The sequence below is a fragment of the Lytechinus variegatus genome, chromosome 2, assembly GCF_018143015.1.
Source record: "Lytechinus variegatus isolate NC3 chromosome 2, Lvar_3.0, whole genome shotgun sequence".
NCBI classification, from domain to species: Eukaryota; Metazoa; Echinodermata; class Echinoidea; order Temnopleuroida; family Toxopneustidae; genus Lytechinus; species Lytechinus variegatus.
Window position 1 is genome coordinate 2,777,279 of NC_054741.1, and position 19,208 is coordinate 2,796,486.

At 36.4% G+C, this 19,208-nt stretch overlaps 1 protein-coding gene across 3 annotated transcripts in view; it reads right to left on the bottom strand.

Annotated features, from left to right (window-relative positions):
• LOC121407062 overlaps positions 1 to 18,980 on the bottom strand; it is a 44,809-nt gene extending 25,829 nt beyond the window's left edge. For 2 of the 3 annotated variants that reach the window (XM_041597980.1, XM_041597982.1), the window contains exons 1-3: positions 18,414 to 18,979; positions 13,950 to 14,186; positions 638 to 747 (exon numbers count right to left, since the gene is read on the bottom strand). In XM_041597980.1, coding sequence (XP_041453914.1) covers positions 638 to 747; positions 13,950 to 14,186; positions 18,414 to 18,701 — 635 coding nt within the window. In that variant the 5' untranslated portion in view covers positions 18,702 to 18,979. Of the gene's footprint in view, positions 1 to 637; positions 748 to 13,949; positions 14,187 to 18,413 lie in introns of all 3 variants that reach the window. The other variant, XM_041597981.1, reaches the window with a different exon arrangement.
• Between the last annotated feature and the right edge of the window lie 228 nt (positions 18,981 to 19,208).

A 19,208-nucleotide genomic window follows, 5' to 3' on the forward strand; every position in this document is an offset into this window, starting at 1 on the left:
CAGTATATGCAATGCAGCAATTTATCAAATACTCAAAACGATGATTAAGATTTTTTTAATAGTAAAAGCGAACTGTTAATTGATGTATCGTGAAAAATAGACGTGATATCTGGATATTACCAACGAACGTTTTATTATTGGTACCATTACTATTATGTGGAGGTGCCGTGGCCGAGTGATCTAAGGCGCCTAGCTATACATGGAAAGTCTGGGGTTCGATCCCCGGCCGTGGCACCTATGCCCGTGAGCAAGGCATTTAATCTACTAACGCTCTTTTATCTTCCTTTCAAATAAAAGGAAATGCTATATGCATTATTAAAAAAAGTAAATATCAATAATCGTTCTCAAGAAAAACAAAGTGGTACCATATACATGCCATAAATTTCCTTCATCAGGATGTAGTTATGCTTTTGCGGAAGAACCAAATGGGGGTGGCGCACTTTCGAGGTATAGCGCTTTCGATTCCCTCCATACTGTAGAAGAACGGCACCCCCCACACACATTTTAAACATCATTTAATCTTTTAATTGCCCTTTAATCCCTCGACATCCAGACTTAACCAGACTCGCAGCCCCCCCCCTCCCCCCATAAAAATAGGGGAAAAAGTCAAAAGATGATGATGAAAAATAATACTCACGGTGGGTAGTAATTGCAGGTAATGAACCAGGCCCTGGCGTCGCCCGCCCCCGTCACTCTTGGGCAGTAGTGCCTTCCGCAGCCCACCTTTCTCGATGACGCCCACATTAACTGGTTGATGAAAGACAAATTAAAGACATAATTCACTTTTTGGAGCTAATGTGATTATTTGGGCACTTTTTTCTGAGTCAGGGGGCTGTCAATGAAAATGATTTGGATGAGGAGGGTTGCGGAAATATGATGAGTAAACCATAGTTCTCCAAGGGCACATAAGAGTGTGTGTGGGGGGGATGGGGGTTCTTTGGTAAACCAAATTATGATGGACATTATTATGCATATCCAATAGTTTATACAATAAAAAGAACAGAAGTAAGTCTAAGGAATGTGTCGTAAAATGTACACCTTTTCATACGACCATGCCCATTTTCTCCACTTCATTTCAGTCGTTACACTTTGAGAGCAAAGACAAATCATTTTTGGAAGATACGAATTTGGAAGATAATAAAGACAGAAGTACTTCATTTCATTTCCTGATTGGCCGAAAAAAATTTTTGCCACATGATAATATCACCATATCAGTTGAGGCTTCTTCCTTTTCCTTATAAGTCACAGCCAAGCAACATAAATTGTCTTAACAAGCTAAGCCACAGTAGCTTGCCAATCAATCACTTAAAAACGAGGCCTTTTATGATACAGCCTTAAACAAACCTTTTGTTCATGTTAATTTTAATTCAGCCTCAACCATTAAGCCATTCATGTGGTTATATCGACAAGGACTTGCCAATGATAATATCTCCTTTTTTCGCTCGCAACAATTAAGCCAAATTTAGTATCAACATGGTTATAGCCTAATGGCTTGCCAAAACACAGATAAATTTTGAAATAGATAGAATTATCTGATTGGGATGCATTACGACAGCAAGGTAACCGGTTATTGCAGGAATTTGAGCTGAACATCAGAATAGCTGCCGATTTGCAGATCAAGTTGGAAGTAATGGTTCAAGTGACTTGTGATATGTCCATTGATACAATTGAATAAATTGAGATCGTCAGAGGATGACAGGAATTACGCCTTATTGTTTTCACTTTATTCTTCGACAACCTTTCAACTTGTCCACTAAAAAAAAACACTACCGTAAATTATTCTATTTTGCCTCCGACGAAGGTTCTGCTAGGATCGAAAGCTTATTTAGGCCCCTCTTGACTCTCTAATATACAATATTGGTTCTTATTTTTAGATAAGCAGTTTTCAACAGCTTCTTCCTGCCGTAAATAATTTTAATCAAACAGTATACAAGACAAATCACCTGAACTCTGTACTGATAAATACTTAGTGGGATTTTTGATCTGTACAGATTTTCCCTTCTTTAGAAAATAGATTTGCTGCTGATGACCACACTTGTGGTTACAGGACGCTCCAAAAGGGCAAGGCCGATATCATATCAACCTCGTTATGATATAAAATCACCCTTAAATGGGTAAGTCCGCTATCCCAAAATAAGTTTGTTTGGAAAGAAGCAACAACAATAATTCGACCTATTCTGACGAAAAGCGAAAAAGGGAAAATAGTTTTGACGGTTTTGTTTTATTTTTAGACGCGAGGTCATTGAGACACGAATTGACATTATTGAATGAATAACGTGCATGTAATCTCGACTTTCATTATTTTCAGGCTGGAATAGCTATTTAATGAAGTATCTGAAGTTGACTTTGGTACCTCTACCTGTTAGCAGGGTTGAACAGAGGGAGAAGGTTCAAGATATTTACATAATTGATCATGATAAAGAAAATCATCATCCCTATTAGCAGTCAATGGTAACGTTTGTATCATGTTACACCTGTCTCAATCTGGCAAACATAGAAGTTGTTGTTGTTGTTGGTGGTGGTGGTAGTGGTGGGGATAGTGGTAGCGTTGGAGGGTGGAGGCTGGAATCAAAGGGTGAAATGGTTGACCTGGGTCCCGTAACACAAAGGTTAGCGATTGATCGCTAATTTCAAAGGCCGATTATGATTGGTTCACAGTCAGTCTACTCAACGATGATCTTGATTGGTCAGTTCAATTAGCGATTGATCGCTAATCTTTGTGTTACGGAGTGGATGCGAAAGGAGCTCTTTCTGGGTCAACCTATATCCGGAATGACTGTTTCCCCCTGAAGATTTCCGATGACAAAACCATGCCTCCTTACTCTACATCTAGCTAATTGAAGGTGTCCAGGGCCCCGTTACACAAAACATAGCGATTGATCGTAAGACTGTTATCTACGATCGATTGTATTGACTGTTGTGCATGATCAGTTGTAAAAAATCAGCTCTACGATCAATCGATAAGCTTTATGAAAAGGGGCCAGATGACTGTAATTAGGGTTCGACCTCTTTCATCTCACTTGACACAATTCTGACTGATTTTTTTTGTTAAACAATTCACCTCGCTATTAGTCATGTTTTAACCAAGGGTGACTTGAAGGGGGCCGGGTAGTAGACGATAATCAATATCCGCTTGAAGACGGGGTAACTCATGCCATAATAAATGTTTACAAGACCTTGTTTAAGAACGATACAACCCCCTCCCTAACCCTCTCCCTTTCTCATTCCCTGTTGCTGGCACATTAGTAATACCTTTGACATTTAGAACGCTTTTCTTCAGCAACGAAGAGAATCTTTGCGTGTACTTTATTTTCATACTGTAAAAATGCGTTTTAAATTGACATTAGGCCTACATTATACCGTTTAGCAACACTGCTTAAAATACATACCTTCTTTTTCAAACACAAGCTTTGAAGAAATCGGTAGTTATTTGTAAAATAATATTTTAAACATTATATTGGAAATTCGCGATATAGCACACAGCCGCATGGCTTCATCACGGCGGGTGATTGTTAAAAAGTTTGAACAACATCGGTTGATTAATCGTTTAAGCAATAAAGGAAGTTAGAGTGACGGGTTTGAACAGCGTTGCTTAAAATTTTAAACAGTAGCTCCAGATATTTTTACTATGTAAAGTCTGCTTGCTGTCTGCTATATGATATCTGTTCGTTAAAGATTGTTTACGAGAGTGTGTACTTTAGAAGATGTGCTTTTCGTCCCATGACAATTGCTCCTATGGAAAATCTGCATGTCATGACAAACATAAAATCTAACCTCTAAAACTAAATAAACCCTAATCATTATCTAATAATTATTCTTAACCAAAAACTCTATTACAAATCCAACTCTAAACTTATGCCCTCTGAGATATCAAAAACGGCGCAAATGTCGCAGGAGCAAAATTTGTCACGTCACCCCGAACTGATTATCCATAATACAGGGTCCCTGAAATAGAAGTATAAGAAAATAAAGATAAAAGGTAGATTGAAATAAGGAAAACTTTTCCATCATATTTCTATCCGAAATGTGACCCTTTCCTCTTCAAATGAGAGGTACTGTTACGATTGTGATCACGCTGCAGTGTTCAATACTAATTATTGACTCGATTTGGATAGTGCAGAAACAGCGGGCATGCCGAGTCTGATTCATGGGGAGGGGCATACATTTTCATATCGTTTCTAATTTCGATTTGGTCAAGGGCAAGGTTTATGAGCCGGCCTACAGACGGTGAATAGGCCTAAATCTGCTTTAATGTTAATCTCAATCCAAATCAAAAGCCCACAGTTAGACATGCCATATCATTACACTCTCAGGGCCCTGGGAATGATTCTTTTTTTACATGGGGTACTGGTTTTAATTTGACATGCACAAAAAAGTTTCACTACTAAAAGAAGGTGATTTAGTTCGAGGAAAAATATTTTTTTTTAAGTTTTCATTAAAAAAAAATGGAAGCCATTTTGGTTACATTCCTGCCAATTAGCATACCTACCCGATTTCCAGGGATGGAGAATATAATACGTATCACCCCATAATGCCCAAGGAAAAACTTGGAAGCACCAAGGAGCTTCACCAACAGCACTGTCGCTCCTCATGCAGGGCCATTTATGAAGACTCGTCATCGGGTTGGTCATTAGGTCTTATCACATCTTGACTTTATCGATGCGAGAAAATCCGAAGTGAACCAAACACATAGCCGTCACTCCGGGTCGAATTTAAACCGAGTCGCGTATTTCGGATTTACTGGATACCCCACCCCATGCTTTTATCGTCCCAGTGATTTGGGCTCCGTAACGTAAGTTCGCAGTCAATCGTTAAATTCAACGACCAATCAAGATCAAGGTTACATGCACACTGCGTTCAAAACACTGACCAGAAACCAATCGGAGTGGTTCTGTCATATTTGAAATTAATTGGAAACTTTTAGGCAACGAGGCCTGGCAAAATAATTCAGACAATAATAACCTACAAAAATATTTTGTCATCACGATTACAAAACAATCGTAAGGTTAAATCATAATTATTTACAAATTTAACCGGAATGTTAGAGGAAACGTATATGGTGATAAGAATTTCGATAGAGAATTTTGGCAACAAACGCATTTTTACATTTGGAAAGTGTGTGTCGGTTCCAAGGTGGCCTCAAATGAAGGAAACATTGAAAATCAAGTAAGAGGAGATAGCCAGCTATAGCAAAATTTAAATATGAATTTGTTACAAGACTTTCATTTCCTATAGGTGCAGTTCATATTTAATCAGCTTTTTTTTTGCTGTTTCTATAAAATAATATATGCGTTGTTTTTATGATAATTCCTCGAAATAAAAAAATGTCAAAGGGAAGCAAAACATGTTTCTCGATTGCAATTTTTGAATAAAGCACAGCCCCTCCCTTTCCTTTTTCCGCTGATTACAATTTTATTGTGACAAGAATTCAAACAATATCTGAATATGAATGATTGAGTCAGTATAAATTTATCAAGGAATCTAAAAATCGATATTATACAATATACACTATATAGCATTAGTTTGAAGAGAATGATATTAAGCAATATCAATAACGAGTTCAATTTTAACCTTCTCTCGTGTGATATTGACAACCCCCTCCGAAGAGTAAATGATTCGTTCGATTTTTTCATGGTCGGTCTATCTATCTTTCTATCTTTCTATCTATCAAACTATCTATCTATCTGTCTGTCTATCTCTTATCTTTAATCTCTTCTTTTCTCTCTGGTGCTTCATTGAATTTTCCTAGGATCTCGTTTTGAAATAAATCAAAATCTTCAGGAACGTCATACATAATCATAAAACACAAAAAGTTTGCACTCCCGCCAACATTTTCCTTCATTTGACGGCTTACACGTGGTACAGTTCATTTATTGAGTGCACATTTTTTTAAACATGAAAGTATAACATGAAGTTATAAATACCGACATACAATATGCTGCTATCATTTTACGTTAATGTGACACCGTCTCGTAACGGTGATACGAGTTCATGGCTTAAAAAAGGGCCAAGAACATTATGAACAACCGGGCTAGGAAGGAGAAATCAAGATTATCCAGAAGAGATTATCCTTCTATTTTTATATCATAGAGATTATTTCTATTCTCAGCTTTCTCTGAAGATAATGCCGATTTCTTGAGCTAGTGCAGAATTAGTGTTGTAATACTCATCATGCTTTTTTCTTCGTTGTTTCCTTTTTAATGTATAGGGGAGGGGTCATTTTAAGGAGGATAACATTACAGTTCAAAACATTGTGCAAAATATTTTTTCAGGTGCTGAGATGCTTTAATACCACCCGCTCTCACATCGTTTGAAAAATCGTTCCTTTTTTTCTCTCTCTCTCCCTTGGTCTTTGTCATGATATGAGGAAAGTCAATCAGATCTAATACTGTCGAAATGAGTCCATTTGTATGACTTTTGACAGAATTTGAAGTGCAGCAAATACAGACACGACACAGGCTAGACTTAAATTGCCTATATTGTTTCATGTTTCAGCGTCATTTTCAATAACGATACGATAGGTCATTTGGGCCAGAATATTGTTTTGATTACGGGTAAGTGGATCTGCATAAGATACCCAATTAGGAGAGTATAAGCGTTTTGTTACTTTCTGTCCACTGTTTCTTGGGGGGTGTTTGTTTTTGCTTGTTTTTTTTTGGGGGGTGGGGGTGGGGGCTCTTTTTAAAGAAAAATATATTTTTCAGTGAAGCGCCCTTCTCTAATAAGCTCATCATGAATCGACTACCCCCCCCGAGACCCTTACTTTCCTCCTTTCAAGACAAAACCGTCATAATCCTGAATTGAATTGAAACATGATTGACTTTGTCAGAGGACATATTATGCGCGGAATTCAAAAAATCAGTCACGCCTAGTAATACCACAGCAATAGAAAAAGATAATCATGAATATGATGGAATGTCAGAAGAATGTGGACTTTTTGGAAGTGCCAATGTTTTATAATGCTGATAGAAGCACATGCTCTTATTGTCAATCGAGAATTCCTTTCCAATGTTTCATAATAATATAAAAGAAAGCGCTACATAAAAAGACGGTGGCCACTAAGTATACGCCCTTGAATAATATTAAAAAAGGTATATTCACCGTCCAAAATTATTTAATTCGCAAAAATAACAGATACATTTTCATTTGCTGTCGGATATGAGTAAATTTAACAGGTTCTTCCAGGTCAAATCCTGCTATGTATGAAGTAAATAATTCTAGAGAACACGATATTGAAAATGTATGACAAGATAAATTATATCATCACATGCGAGAATGTGACGTCATCAATAAAAGAAATAAGAAAAATATATGACTTAGTTGTAATGATGGATTTTTTGCCAAACTTCATTTATTATCTTTCTATATTTTTTCAGCTGCTTTTACTAAAATGAAATAGAAATCTGGTTGAAAGTGCCCTTTGATCTCAGAGGCATATACATATACATATCATTGTCTGGTGACTATGCTTACATTGATGTTGGAAATCAGTTTTTTTCTGTAGCTGAAGAGTTTATGTACACTGAGAGTATGACATCGGCATTATCGCGATGGTCTTTGGAAACCTAATTTTTCTCTTGACTTTAAACCTCAACCAATCTAAAAAAGCAAGTCATATCTTTCAGTAAAGGAAGGATCAGCCATGTGAAGAGGCGAGGGAAATACCCTTCTCTCCGATAAATATTCGGTTCCAAATCCACAAAATGGCAGTTAATTCCTCCTTTAGCACTTTAGATGCACAAAACCCACGCGGACTTCATTCTTAATATTTGATATCTTTTTAACAGTTGGCGTAGGCCTATATCCACTTGAACTTCTTGTTGTCTCATTCACCGCATCCTTCTCAATGGGAACACGAAAACCTGGTATATTTCCAGATTTATTTATCGAATTTAATATTTTGCGATGTAGGCCTATTGAATTACGTTGGCATTAATTTGTTGGCGTCATTTAAAGCCATCAAATATCAGCAATGAAAGCTAGATCTGCAATAAGTATTGCATATATTAAAATAAGTTTAGCTTGAAAGGCATGAAAAAGCATAAAAGGTAGATAACCTAATTATTGATAACGGGCTACTTACAGTATATTCATGCATTATTTGGTGCAGATAATTTGATCACGTTTAAACACTCCATCATAGCTAAATGATCAAAACAGGAACAACTGGGTCATAATTTGTATCGGCACCAGGGTGGCATGAGGACATCCCCCATCAGTTATAACGGGTGCCCCCACCCGACGCGCTGACGAATTGTAGAGTAATTGATTTTGATTTGAGGTACACACCTTTTTTCTTGCCCACCCTTGCCCCAACATTTCTTCAGTCATCCACTTGCCATCCCCTCCCCATACCGCTACCGCGTCTGGTCGTGTTGAAAAGGGTTGGCCTTTAGTAAGGCACACAGCAAAAACAGTGGTGTTAACCGGTGTACAGAGAGGACCACACCAGCTATTTTACACCGGTGTTAAATTGGTGGTGTTAGTTTTACACCTATAGGTGTTATTACAACACATTTTGTTGTTAAATTTACACTCGTTGGTGTTATGTTTCATCTATAGGGTGTGATTTTAACACCTCAGGGTGTGGTCCTCTATTAACACCAATTGGTGTCAGTTTTAACACCGCAGTACGTTTCATAAAGACTTGTTATAATGCACAATTATTATAACAAGTATTAGTCTACAATCATCCAGGCATATCGAATGATTTCAGTAGTTTGAAAATGTTATTCATTTTTTTATTATTATAGCAAGCTTTATGAATTGGACCCATATTAATCGACTCTTACGTTGTTTTGGGGCATTTTGACACCTACGCATCACCATGCAGCAATTTTCTTTGTTTGTTCTACTTTTTGAGGGGGTGCTGTCGATCATGTGTACAACAACATTTTTTTTTATCCCCCCCCCCGGAATACAAGTCACTCTACATCAATATTAACATTACCCTGAACAATTGTTCTCAAATACAGGAAAAGATTAAAGCGATTATTAAACCAAACATGCCAAATAGTTGCCAAATGTTCCAGGTTGACGAGATAGAACGAAGGATATTTGATGCTCTCCAATCCTCTCTGAACATTGTCCATATATCTGACACGGTTGGCGCCAATCCAATGCCTAACATGAATCACTATGCGAGGGACTGTAAAGAAAACTATATTTGATTTTAAATGTTTCTTTCTGACTGAATCACAGCCCTGGATATGTAGTCATGTACTTCTTTTCCGGATGACATCATACCTATAACTTCATTAGTGTGAAGGCCATACTACTTGGATACACCCACAAAATAGAAGAAGTTATACCTTACTGAAAAGAGCAGTACCCCACAGTGTTTTCACAGTGCGGAACACAAGTGAACACACTGTGAACACAATGTGAACACACTGTGAACACAATGTGAACACACTGTGAACACACTGTGAACACAATATGAACACACTGTGAACACAATGTGAACACAATGTGAACACAATGTGAACACAATGTGAACACAATGTGAACACACTGTGAACACAATGTGAACACACTGTGAACACAATGTGAACACACTGTGAACACAATGTGAACACAATGTGAACACACTGTGAACATACTGTGAACACAATATGAACACAATGTGAACACAATATGAACACACTGTGAAGACAATATGAACACAATGTGAACACAATATGAACACACTGTGAAGACAATATGAACACACTGTGAACACAATGTGAACACAATATGAACACAATATGAACACACTGTGAACACAATGTGAACACAATGTGAACACACTGTGAACACAATGTGAACACAATGTGAACACACTGTGAACACAATATGAACACAATGTGAACACAATATGAACACAGTATGAACACACTGTGAACACAATGTGAACATAATGTGAACATACTGTGAACACAATATGAACACACTGTGAACACAATGTGAACACAATGTGAACACAATATGAACACAATGTGAACACAATGTGAACACAATGTGAACACAATATGAACACACTGTGAACACAATGTGAACACAATATGAACACACTGTGAACACAATATGAACACAATGTGAACACAATGTGAACACACTGTGAACACAATGTGAACACAATGTGAACACAATATGAACACACTGTGAAGACAATATGAACACACTGTGAACACAATGTTGAACACACTGAGTTACATTTGAGCATTCAACAGTGACTATTCACATAGTCGACCATGTCAACACAATGTAGACAGTCACACTGTCGAAGTGTCCACAGTGTGAAAATATCTATACACTGTTGAATTTGAGCATTTAGACAGTGTGAATAATATTTTCACTACTAGTATATGTGGACACACTGTGATCAGACTGTGACATTGTATTCTTTCAAGCAGTGTCGATTATCCATTCAGGTAAATATTCAACTGGTTAAGTTTTAAAATGCCCAACATCACTCATGTTGACCCAGTTTTTGTTTAAATCTATACTTGATTAAATGCATTAGTTTATCTTCACTTGTATTTTGTTAATGCATGACTATGTGAAAATATCATTCACACTAATGCACTTCTCTTGCTTAATATTATTTTGTAAATTTATGGGTCTCTCAAGCTATGTAGTTAATTGTGTGTTTATTTATTTATCAATTTGTTTGTGCATTTATGTATTGATTGATTTTTATTCACTTTAATTTCATTACGTCACTAATCAACTTGTTCATCCATTATTCATTCCGCACTTGTTGAATTTCCAATTCGAATCAATCAATGATTTATATTTTTATTGATTCATTTCAGGATTTCGCTTAGATATACGGAATCATTTAAATTTGCGTATAACGCAGGATGTGAGATAACAATTCAGAATGCACCTCTCACATCTAAAAAAATTCTCCCCTGACAAATAGGGTTATTCTAAAATTCAAAGAATAACTTGATTAATAAATTTATTTCGGTCGTGCTTTTCCTATTATTCTTAATCATCGATGCCCAGGTTCAGAGGTCTCACATTTTATCCTGAATTTATGAAGTATCATTGCATCATATGACATCCAATATGTCATATGCGACATGTTATGAAAAACATACACACATTTATTTTATACGCTCAAATAATGATAATACATGTATATAGGAGAGAAGTGTACATTATGATATTAAATATTTTTTTCGATTAAAGAAATGAATGACTGAATAAAATAACCATTTGCAAATGTAAACCACAACTTGTCAGCACGGGATGGGGGGTGGCGTTCGTAAAAACTTCATCATCAATCGTCATCCAACAATTCCACACACCTCTTTCGGATCACACTTTGTCCATTGTTCATTTGTATATATGCCATGGACTATATAAATATAATTCATGGGATTCAATTGGATTGGATGTATATTATTGTTCTCTTCATCCAAAAATAAAAGTGTTTGAGGTTCGGCGAGATACAATTATCAAATATCCGTCCACTGCCATGCAAAAAGACGAAGATTGTGAAGATGGAACTCAATGCCGATGAAAAGGTTTTCTCGCCGACCTTGTAAAATGGGTGAAAATTTGGCACGATGGGGGACATTTTTAGAGCTAAAATCGTCTGAAGAAAGTATAAGGCAGGAAGGATTATTCCCGAATTAGATTTGAATCGTGACCAAGCTGAGCCCCTTAACCCGTCCGATTCTGAAAGGATATTTCCTATTTTGATTGGATTTCGTCACGTCGGTATAGGCCATGAAGCTAAGTCAGTGTACGTGGTATTTTTAAGCAGTATATTAAATATTTTGTTTTACATATGAAAACTCATTTCAATATTGACGATTGACTGGATGGACACCTTAGTACCATACAAAATATAGTACTAGGTTTTAAACCCTGTAAAAATATTATGAAAATTTCTACTCTTTCGAAATATAACCTTGTTGTGTCTTCAGTACTCCGCCGATTAGATACAAGCACTCTTTTTTTTAAATCTAGAGTTCCATTATTTTGTAAATATCCTGTTGCTTTATTAATCCATGGACAGGGGCCTCCGAAGTAGGAAGGGGGCTGGGTGGGCTTCAGCCCCCCTCTCCCCTACTTCTTTCCAAACCGTGTACACAAATTGATTTGATTTTAATATTTTGCATGGTCTGTCCACCCCCCAACTTTCAAAAGCGTCCCACGGCCCCTGATGGATATGATATTTCATCCAGTAATCTTGAAATATTTGTTAGTTATGATTCTCTTCACAGAGTAGAAACTGACAGTTCTCGGTGGCCGCCAAGTTTCATTGCTATTGCTCAATGGTTTCAATTTAATTCCTGATTTAGACTTGGAATTAGGAAATACATGTATCTTGGTATCATCATATAGATCCAACCAATCAATTAATTCCATCGCTTTAAGGAAATACAATGCGATATGTTTTTTTTTCATCGACATTATTATAGCATCAATGGCGTGTTCATCATGTTTAGAAGCAGTAGTAAAATGTCTTCTTTTGGCAGAGATAAGCAGCGAGAAAAAAAAACAGTTATATCAAGTTAAATCATTAGTAAATGACCGAACAGGATCAGATCTACCGTGAAAAAAAAAACATTTCCACTCAAATTATGATAAAACCCACAGTTTTATGAATACTTCGAAAACGAGGAAAACAATGCTTTCGTGGTTTTTTATTTGAAATTTGGCAAACCACACTCAAGCTATTGATCATCACAAGATGACTCTACATAGGTTGATTAAAAATTTACAAAACCACACAAGTTATTTAGAAAATACCAATTATGGCTAATCACATGCAGAAACGCAATTTTTTAACTCCTTCGTACACCAATTTTGGATGGAACTTTTCGTCCTTTGGAAAATTTTGTTAACCGCTTTCACTTATTAATCGAACGCTTGATAAAGCTGCTTTAATGACATTGTCAATTTTCTGATATCGGTTTCAGGATTGAATGTGATGTGTCTTGTGACCATTCACCGCAAATATTGATAGCTTGCATGGTCCGGCTTTGTCCATATTAGCTCTTCAAGACAGCCGCGGGGGCGTCTTGGTCAATAACGTTATGTTATTTATGGTATAAGATTGTTCTTTGCTGTACATGATTAGTCGATAAATCACAATCAAAGAATCAAAATGGATGACCATTTATAGGTCTATAATCATGATAATGTTTATATTTCATGACCATACATTTTCCTAAATTCTAAATGCAAAACAGCTAATCTGGCACCTAATCACACTCCTCTCAGAGTGAGACGAGGGACCAGTCATTTTGGAGTGGAATTTACATCTTTTGAGGGTGGATTATAACTGCTTCTTGAGCGAATAGTGTATATTTCTAGATATTTTCACTCCAGAAGGAGCTATAATGCACTCTCTCACTAGATATAAATCCCATTCCAAAACGAGTGGTCCCTCGTGTCACTCTGAGAGGGGTGTGGTTAAGGACCAGATTAGGGGCCCGTTGCAGAAAGAGTTACAATCAATCGTAACTCTAAAAAGAAATCATGCGCAACTTGATTTTCAACCAATCAACAGCACGCATTTGGGACTTGTGATTGATTTTTTGACTTGCGTTTAAACGCAACTCTTTCTGCAACGGGACGGGCCCCTACATTTAGAGGGGGGACTATACGTAATATTGTCTAGATTATAAGTGATTGAGTGAAGCGATTCAAAAGAAATGATGATAATAATGATGACTATAATAATAATATTAATAATAGTAATAACATAATAATAATAATAATAACAAATAATAACCATAATAATCATAAAATAATAATAATGATAATAAAACCCTATATAAACGAATCATCATGGCCGCGTAACATAAGACATGATGATTGATCGTTGATGATTTTATAATTGATCACATACAATCAATGTAATCCTTTGTAGCACTCTGCCAAACGATCGATCGCAAAAGATCAATGTCACCGGGCCCCGGACGAGTATCGAACCACAGACCTACCTGTGTATAGTGACCACACTGTTCCCCTGTGCATCCGTTGGTTGCATAATCGTAGAAGCTACTTTCTTCGAACCATCCCCGCGTTGCTGTGATACCAACGAGGTTTCCAGAAGTGGCTACTTTATCAAGCCAAACATTCTGTCCATACTGGACAGTGACCACTCCAGCTGGCCCGTGACCCCAAGTACAATTCTCTGACCAGGCCTGGGCTGCCCTTGCTAAACTGTCGCTCCATATCTTAAAACAGGAAAGAAGAAATAAAGAAGATAGATTTTCTTGTTGGGCAGTTACATTAAAGATTCGATTGTATTTGATAGTGAATCTGTAATCGTGGGCCATGGCCCAGCGTCATGAAGTGTAAAACGCAACTTCAACAACATTAACTCTCCAGAAAAGAGAAAATATCACATAAACGAACGATATGAGAGTAAACTTGACAATTAAAAGAAACATAACAAGTTTTCAATTGTTTAACGGTAATTTACTAAAACTGACTATGATCCTCAACCCTTATGTTGTTCTGTGAATTCTTATGCCAGGACCTGTCGGATGTTTTATCCGACAGTTACCATGGTAACTGTGAGCCATTCAGAACCAAGGAAAATGGTCAGATCTGACAACTTGTCAGATTTTAAAATACTGTTGATGAAACGCTCCTCCGTTTTAAGATATTCCCCCGGAATGTGGGAATGGGGGTGGGGAGGGGGGGGGTCATTCTCTGCACGACTCTCGACACACTATCGTCCAGAAAAGGAATCGAAAAAGGGATGTCATCATCGTTATCATCTGAACATGAAAATTTAATTAATATACCGCATAATAAATGACCACTTAAGTTTTTTTAATGATCAAGTTAAACTGTTAATTTACAAGTGCTACTTCTGTTTCTGTTTATGGTAACTCCCGTATGAACTCGGCAGGACAGCATTTTTTGCTGGTAAACGCCAAGCTGGTATATAACCAATTACCTAGGTAACATTTTACACCTTGTTTAATCAGTCATAGTGGCTGACTTTATAGACGACAGATATTACTATTCCAGGGCCTCTTTTTATCAAAGTGGAGACAATGGCAGAGTGGGGATTCGAACTCACAGCCTTGCGATTATGAGTCCAACGCTCAAACCACTGGACCACACGACCCTAAAAACCCTACTTTGAGTCGGTATCATTATTAAATTGCCTGTATTGATGATCTGATGATAATAGAGAGTTGTCGCTCCGGGAAGTACGGAGGAATTAAGAACACAGTAAATGAATTGAAAATACCAGTCAAATGACAAAGAACAGCTAGGAGATCTTTGTCGAAAATGGTGAACCGGAATTGCAGTTTTGATCTATATATAAAAAAAAACTGGCTAGTTATTAGGGTCAGCTGGGTGCAACTGTTATTCTAGTTATATATAGCCATTTTCTAATCGTATTTTAATAGGACAGAGTTATTTATGACTAGAATACATGTCAGAAATGTGATTAGACATATTAGTTGCACCCAGCAGACTAGTCAATTTGACCATAGCCCTATCATGCCTATTATAGGTCCATGGTTTGACTGATTTGATTTTAAGAGTATTCCATCTCGAAAAACGTTTAACAGATATTTATTGTTCCATGTTGATAACAAATATAATTTTGAATAGGCCTAGTAAGAAGAAAAAAAGTTCGCTGTCATTGAACCTACACTCTGTGAGGGGGGGTATACTGAAAATACTTGAATACTTGTCCTACGCAGTTGCAATGCTATTAGTTTAACAACTAATCAGCATGATCAGCGTTGCATAAAATTTCAAACAGCATTTTTACTGTGCATAGTAGAATTGACCAATCACAACTCCTCCCTAAGCAAATTAATAATTCTATTATTTTTGTATGAATGAGATCTAGGCCGCTCCTACAAGGTTCAGCTGACATTTTCCATGTATTGAGGAAGCTAATTAAAGCTTTAGAAACTTTCATTGTACATGTTGGATGACACTCGATAATCAGTTATCGAGACTTAGTGCCACAAACGTCGAAACGTTTGGCAGATAAATCGACATACTAGGCACGAACATTATTCTTATCAATGAACATTCACCACAAATAAACTCAACAACAACCGCGTCTCTTCCTCAATATGAGGTCTGAATAAGAAATCCCTTCCAATAAGGAAATAAAAAAAAGTGATAGTAAAGCATCTTGAAGAAAAAATAGTGCGTTAAAAATAGAAAGCATAAATAACCTAATATTATCAAATTTTGCCATTTAGATTTAAAGGGATAGTTCGTCCATTGGATTGGATATCTTATAGAAGTCTTTATAAAATGGCTTGGCGACTTTGCACGTTAATTTATATGAAAAATAAATACCAGTGCTTAAATCTCTACTATTATTATTGTCATTATTATCATTATTATTGTTGTTATTATTATAATTATCATTATTATTATTGTTGTTGTTGTTATTACTAGAGTAGTAGTATAGTAGAAGTAGTAGTCGTAGTAGTAGTAGTAGTATAGTAGTAGTAGACTACTACTAGTAGTAGTAGTAGTCGTAGTAGTAGTAGTAGTATAGTAGTAGTAGTAGTAGTAGTAGTAGTAGTAGTAGTAGTAGTAGTAGTAGTAGTAGTAGCAGCAGCAGTAGCAGCAGCAGCAGCAGCAGTAGTAGTAGTAGTAGTAGCAGCAGCAGCAGCAGCAGCAGCAGCAGTAGTAGTAGTAGTAGTAGTAGTAGTAGCAGCAGCAGCAGCAGCAGCAGCAGCAGCAGCAGCAGTAGTAGTAGTAGTAGTAGTAGTAGCAGCAGCAGCAGCAGCAGCAGCAGTAGTAGTAGTAGTAGTAGTAGCAGCAGCAGCAGCAGCAGCAGCAGTAGTAGTAGTAGAAGAAGTAGTAGTAGTAGTAGTAGCAGCAGCAGCAGCAGTAGTAGTAGTAGTAGTAGTAGTAGCAGCAGCAGCAGCAGCAGTAGTAGTAGTAGTAGTAGCAGCAGCAGCAGCAGCAGCAGCAGCAGCAGTAGTAGTAGTAGTAGTAGTAGTAGTAGTAGTAGTAGTAGTAGTAGTAGTAGAAGTAGTAGTAGTAGTAGTAGTAGTAGTAGTAGTAGTAGTAGTAGTAGTAGTAGTATAGTAGTAGTAGTAGTAGTAGTAGTAGTAGTAGTAGTAGTAGTAGTAGTAGTAGTAGTAGCAGTAGTAGTAGTAGCAATAGTAGTAGTAGCAGTATAGTAATACTGTAGTAGTATAGTAGTAGTATTTAAAACCTTATTACACTTCATTCACATAAAGAAGGATCGTCCACATTCAACAACCAATGTAAAGGCCATTTTTCTTCCGTTGGGTCCAAAAAAATATAACCAATAAGAACAAAGCATTGGTACATATCTAAACGATAATTAATCAATCATGAATCGTCAAATTAAGCAAAATAATGTATATATGATTATAACGAATCACACAAAGTTATCAAAATGACTCAATCCTACACTTAATTAGAAAAATATATCAGATCACGCTTCATTTTAAAGCTTGTTCGCACCATTTGGAAACACATTACTCATCGCATTAGTTTAATCTAGTTTAATACAGGTGTAAATACTTTCTGTAACGAGTTTCATTCAATTCAATTCAATTCATTTTTTAAAATTACGAAAATTAAAGATCAAATCACAACAAAAATGCCTTTTTTTACATATTGATTCCTGCGTTAATACACATTTAATTAGAATAAAACACTTTCAAATGGATATCGTTAGGTTGTAGTGTTATATATGTGCTTGGATTTTTTAATGTCATTTTAAGATTTGCATTAGAACTATTAGGTGTTTAAAATGTAAATATTATGCAAATTAAATAAATAACGTATATGGCTTATAAGTACGTTCCAGTTTATCTTTCATTTTGTTACAAAGTGTTATACTTATGTGCCAACTATATTTTTATGATTGTTTCTGTTCATTTTTGTTAATATTTTATTTCTATGTTCTGATTTTAATGCCTCTTTGTCTGTAAAAGATTCAATGACTTGGAAACGAATGCTGAATCGAATTGAGATTTACAGAAAAGTTTGCATACATATGAATAATATTTACAAGTGTAATGGGCATTTTGAACCAAACTAAAACTAGAATTGAATACCACTTGAAATGATAAAGAATACACACAAACGGGTCTTGACATTATTCCCGTAACAAATCAACATACCAAAATCAATTTTATAAACTAAATTTCATAACAATAAGGATAGTAATAATACTAACAACAATAATAGTAATGGTAATAATAATGTAGCCAATAATTATAATTATAGTAATAATAATAACAATGATAATAACAACAATGATAATAATAAAAAAATAATAATGATACTGATACTGATATGCATCATTTTGAATGGCGCACCTTGCATCTTCGTTAAATGCTCATGGCGCTTCAGAGCAAATTATAAAATGAAAAAAATATTCTTCTTATGAATTGAGTAAAATTTAGAAACATTTCTGTACTTACCAAATGCTCCATATTTGCTGCTGGAGGAATCGACTCCCCTCTAAACCTGTTATGTAATTCCACTATGGCATGTTGTTGAGTTCTAGTAAACCCCACCGAACGTCTTACCCTTCCTCGGGTCAAAAACTCGCTCAAAGGTCTATTCACATTTTGATCTTCGTCCACCACTTCTAAAATAGTACCATCATTTTCACAAGTAATTATTCCACAATTGATAGAAAGCACTAAGAATACAAGGTGTCTCACGATCGCCGGCATGGAACACCGGCATAGTTTGTGTATATCCATTTTTAAAACCAGAACAAGGGACGGGGACTGGAGAGCAGTGTTGATTATGATGCGACTCCCCTATCCGTGTCTACATAGTCTGTTTCATTTTGAAAGCTGTTACCCCCTCACGGAGACTGAGCCTTTGCTCGCTGCGATGACTCAGGAAACTGCTTTTTAGCCCTGAAACATCTGCCAGCCTGAACACATTTAACTGTAGAAAAGCAAGGGGGAAAGAAAAGGGAAAGGCATTAATTATCGAGACCCCTATAGTTTGTTTCACCTAACTATGACAGAGAGTTGGCCTCTAATATCATTACTATAAATCTGACCGCATAACCGTTAGTCCGCGATAGAAAAAAACGTGGACTCGGCAAAGTAGAACGAAAATAATATGGTCACACTGAGCTCAGTTTCGACCACTACTTAAGCTATTGTCATCATTATTTAAACTTGGAAAGTTTAAGTATCGATTTTAGAGAAGTGATTGTCAGTTTTCATTGGTCAATTTAGTTGCTAGTAAAAGAG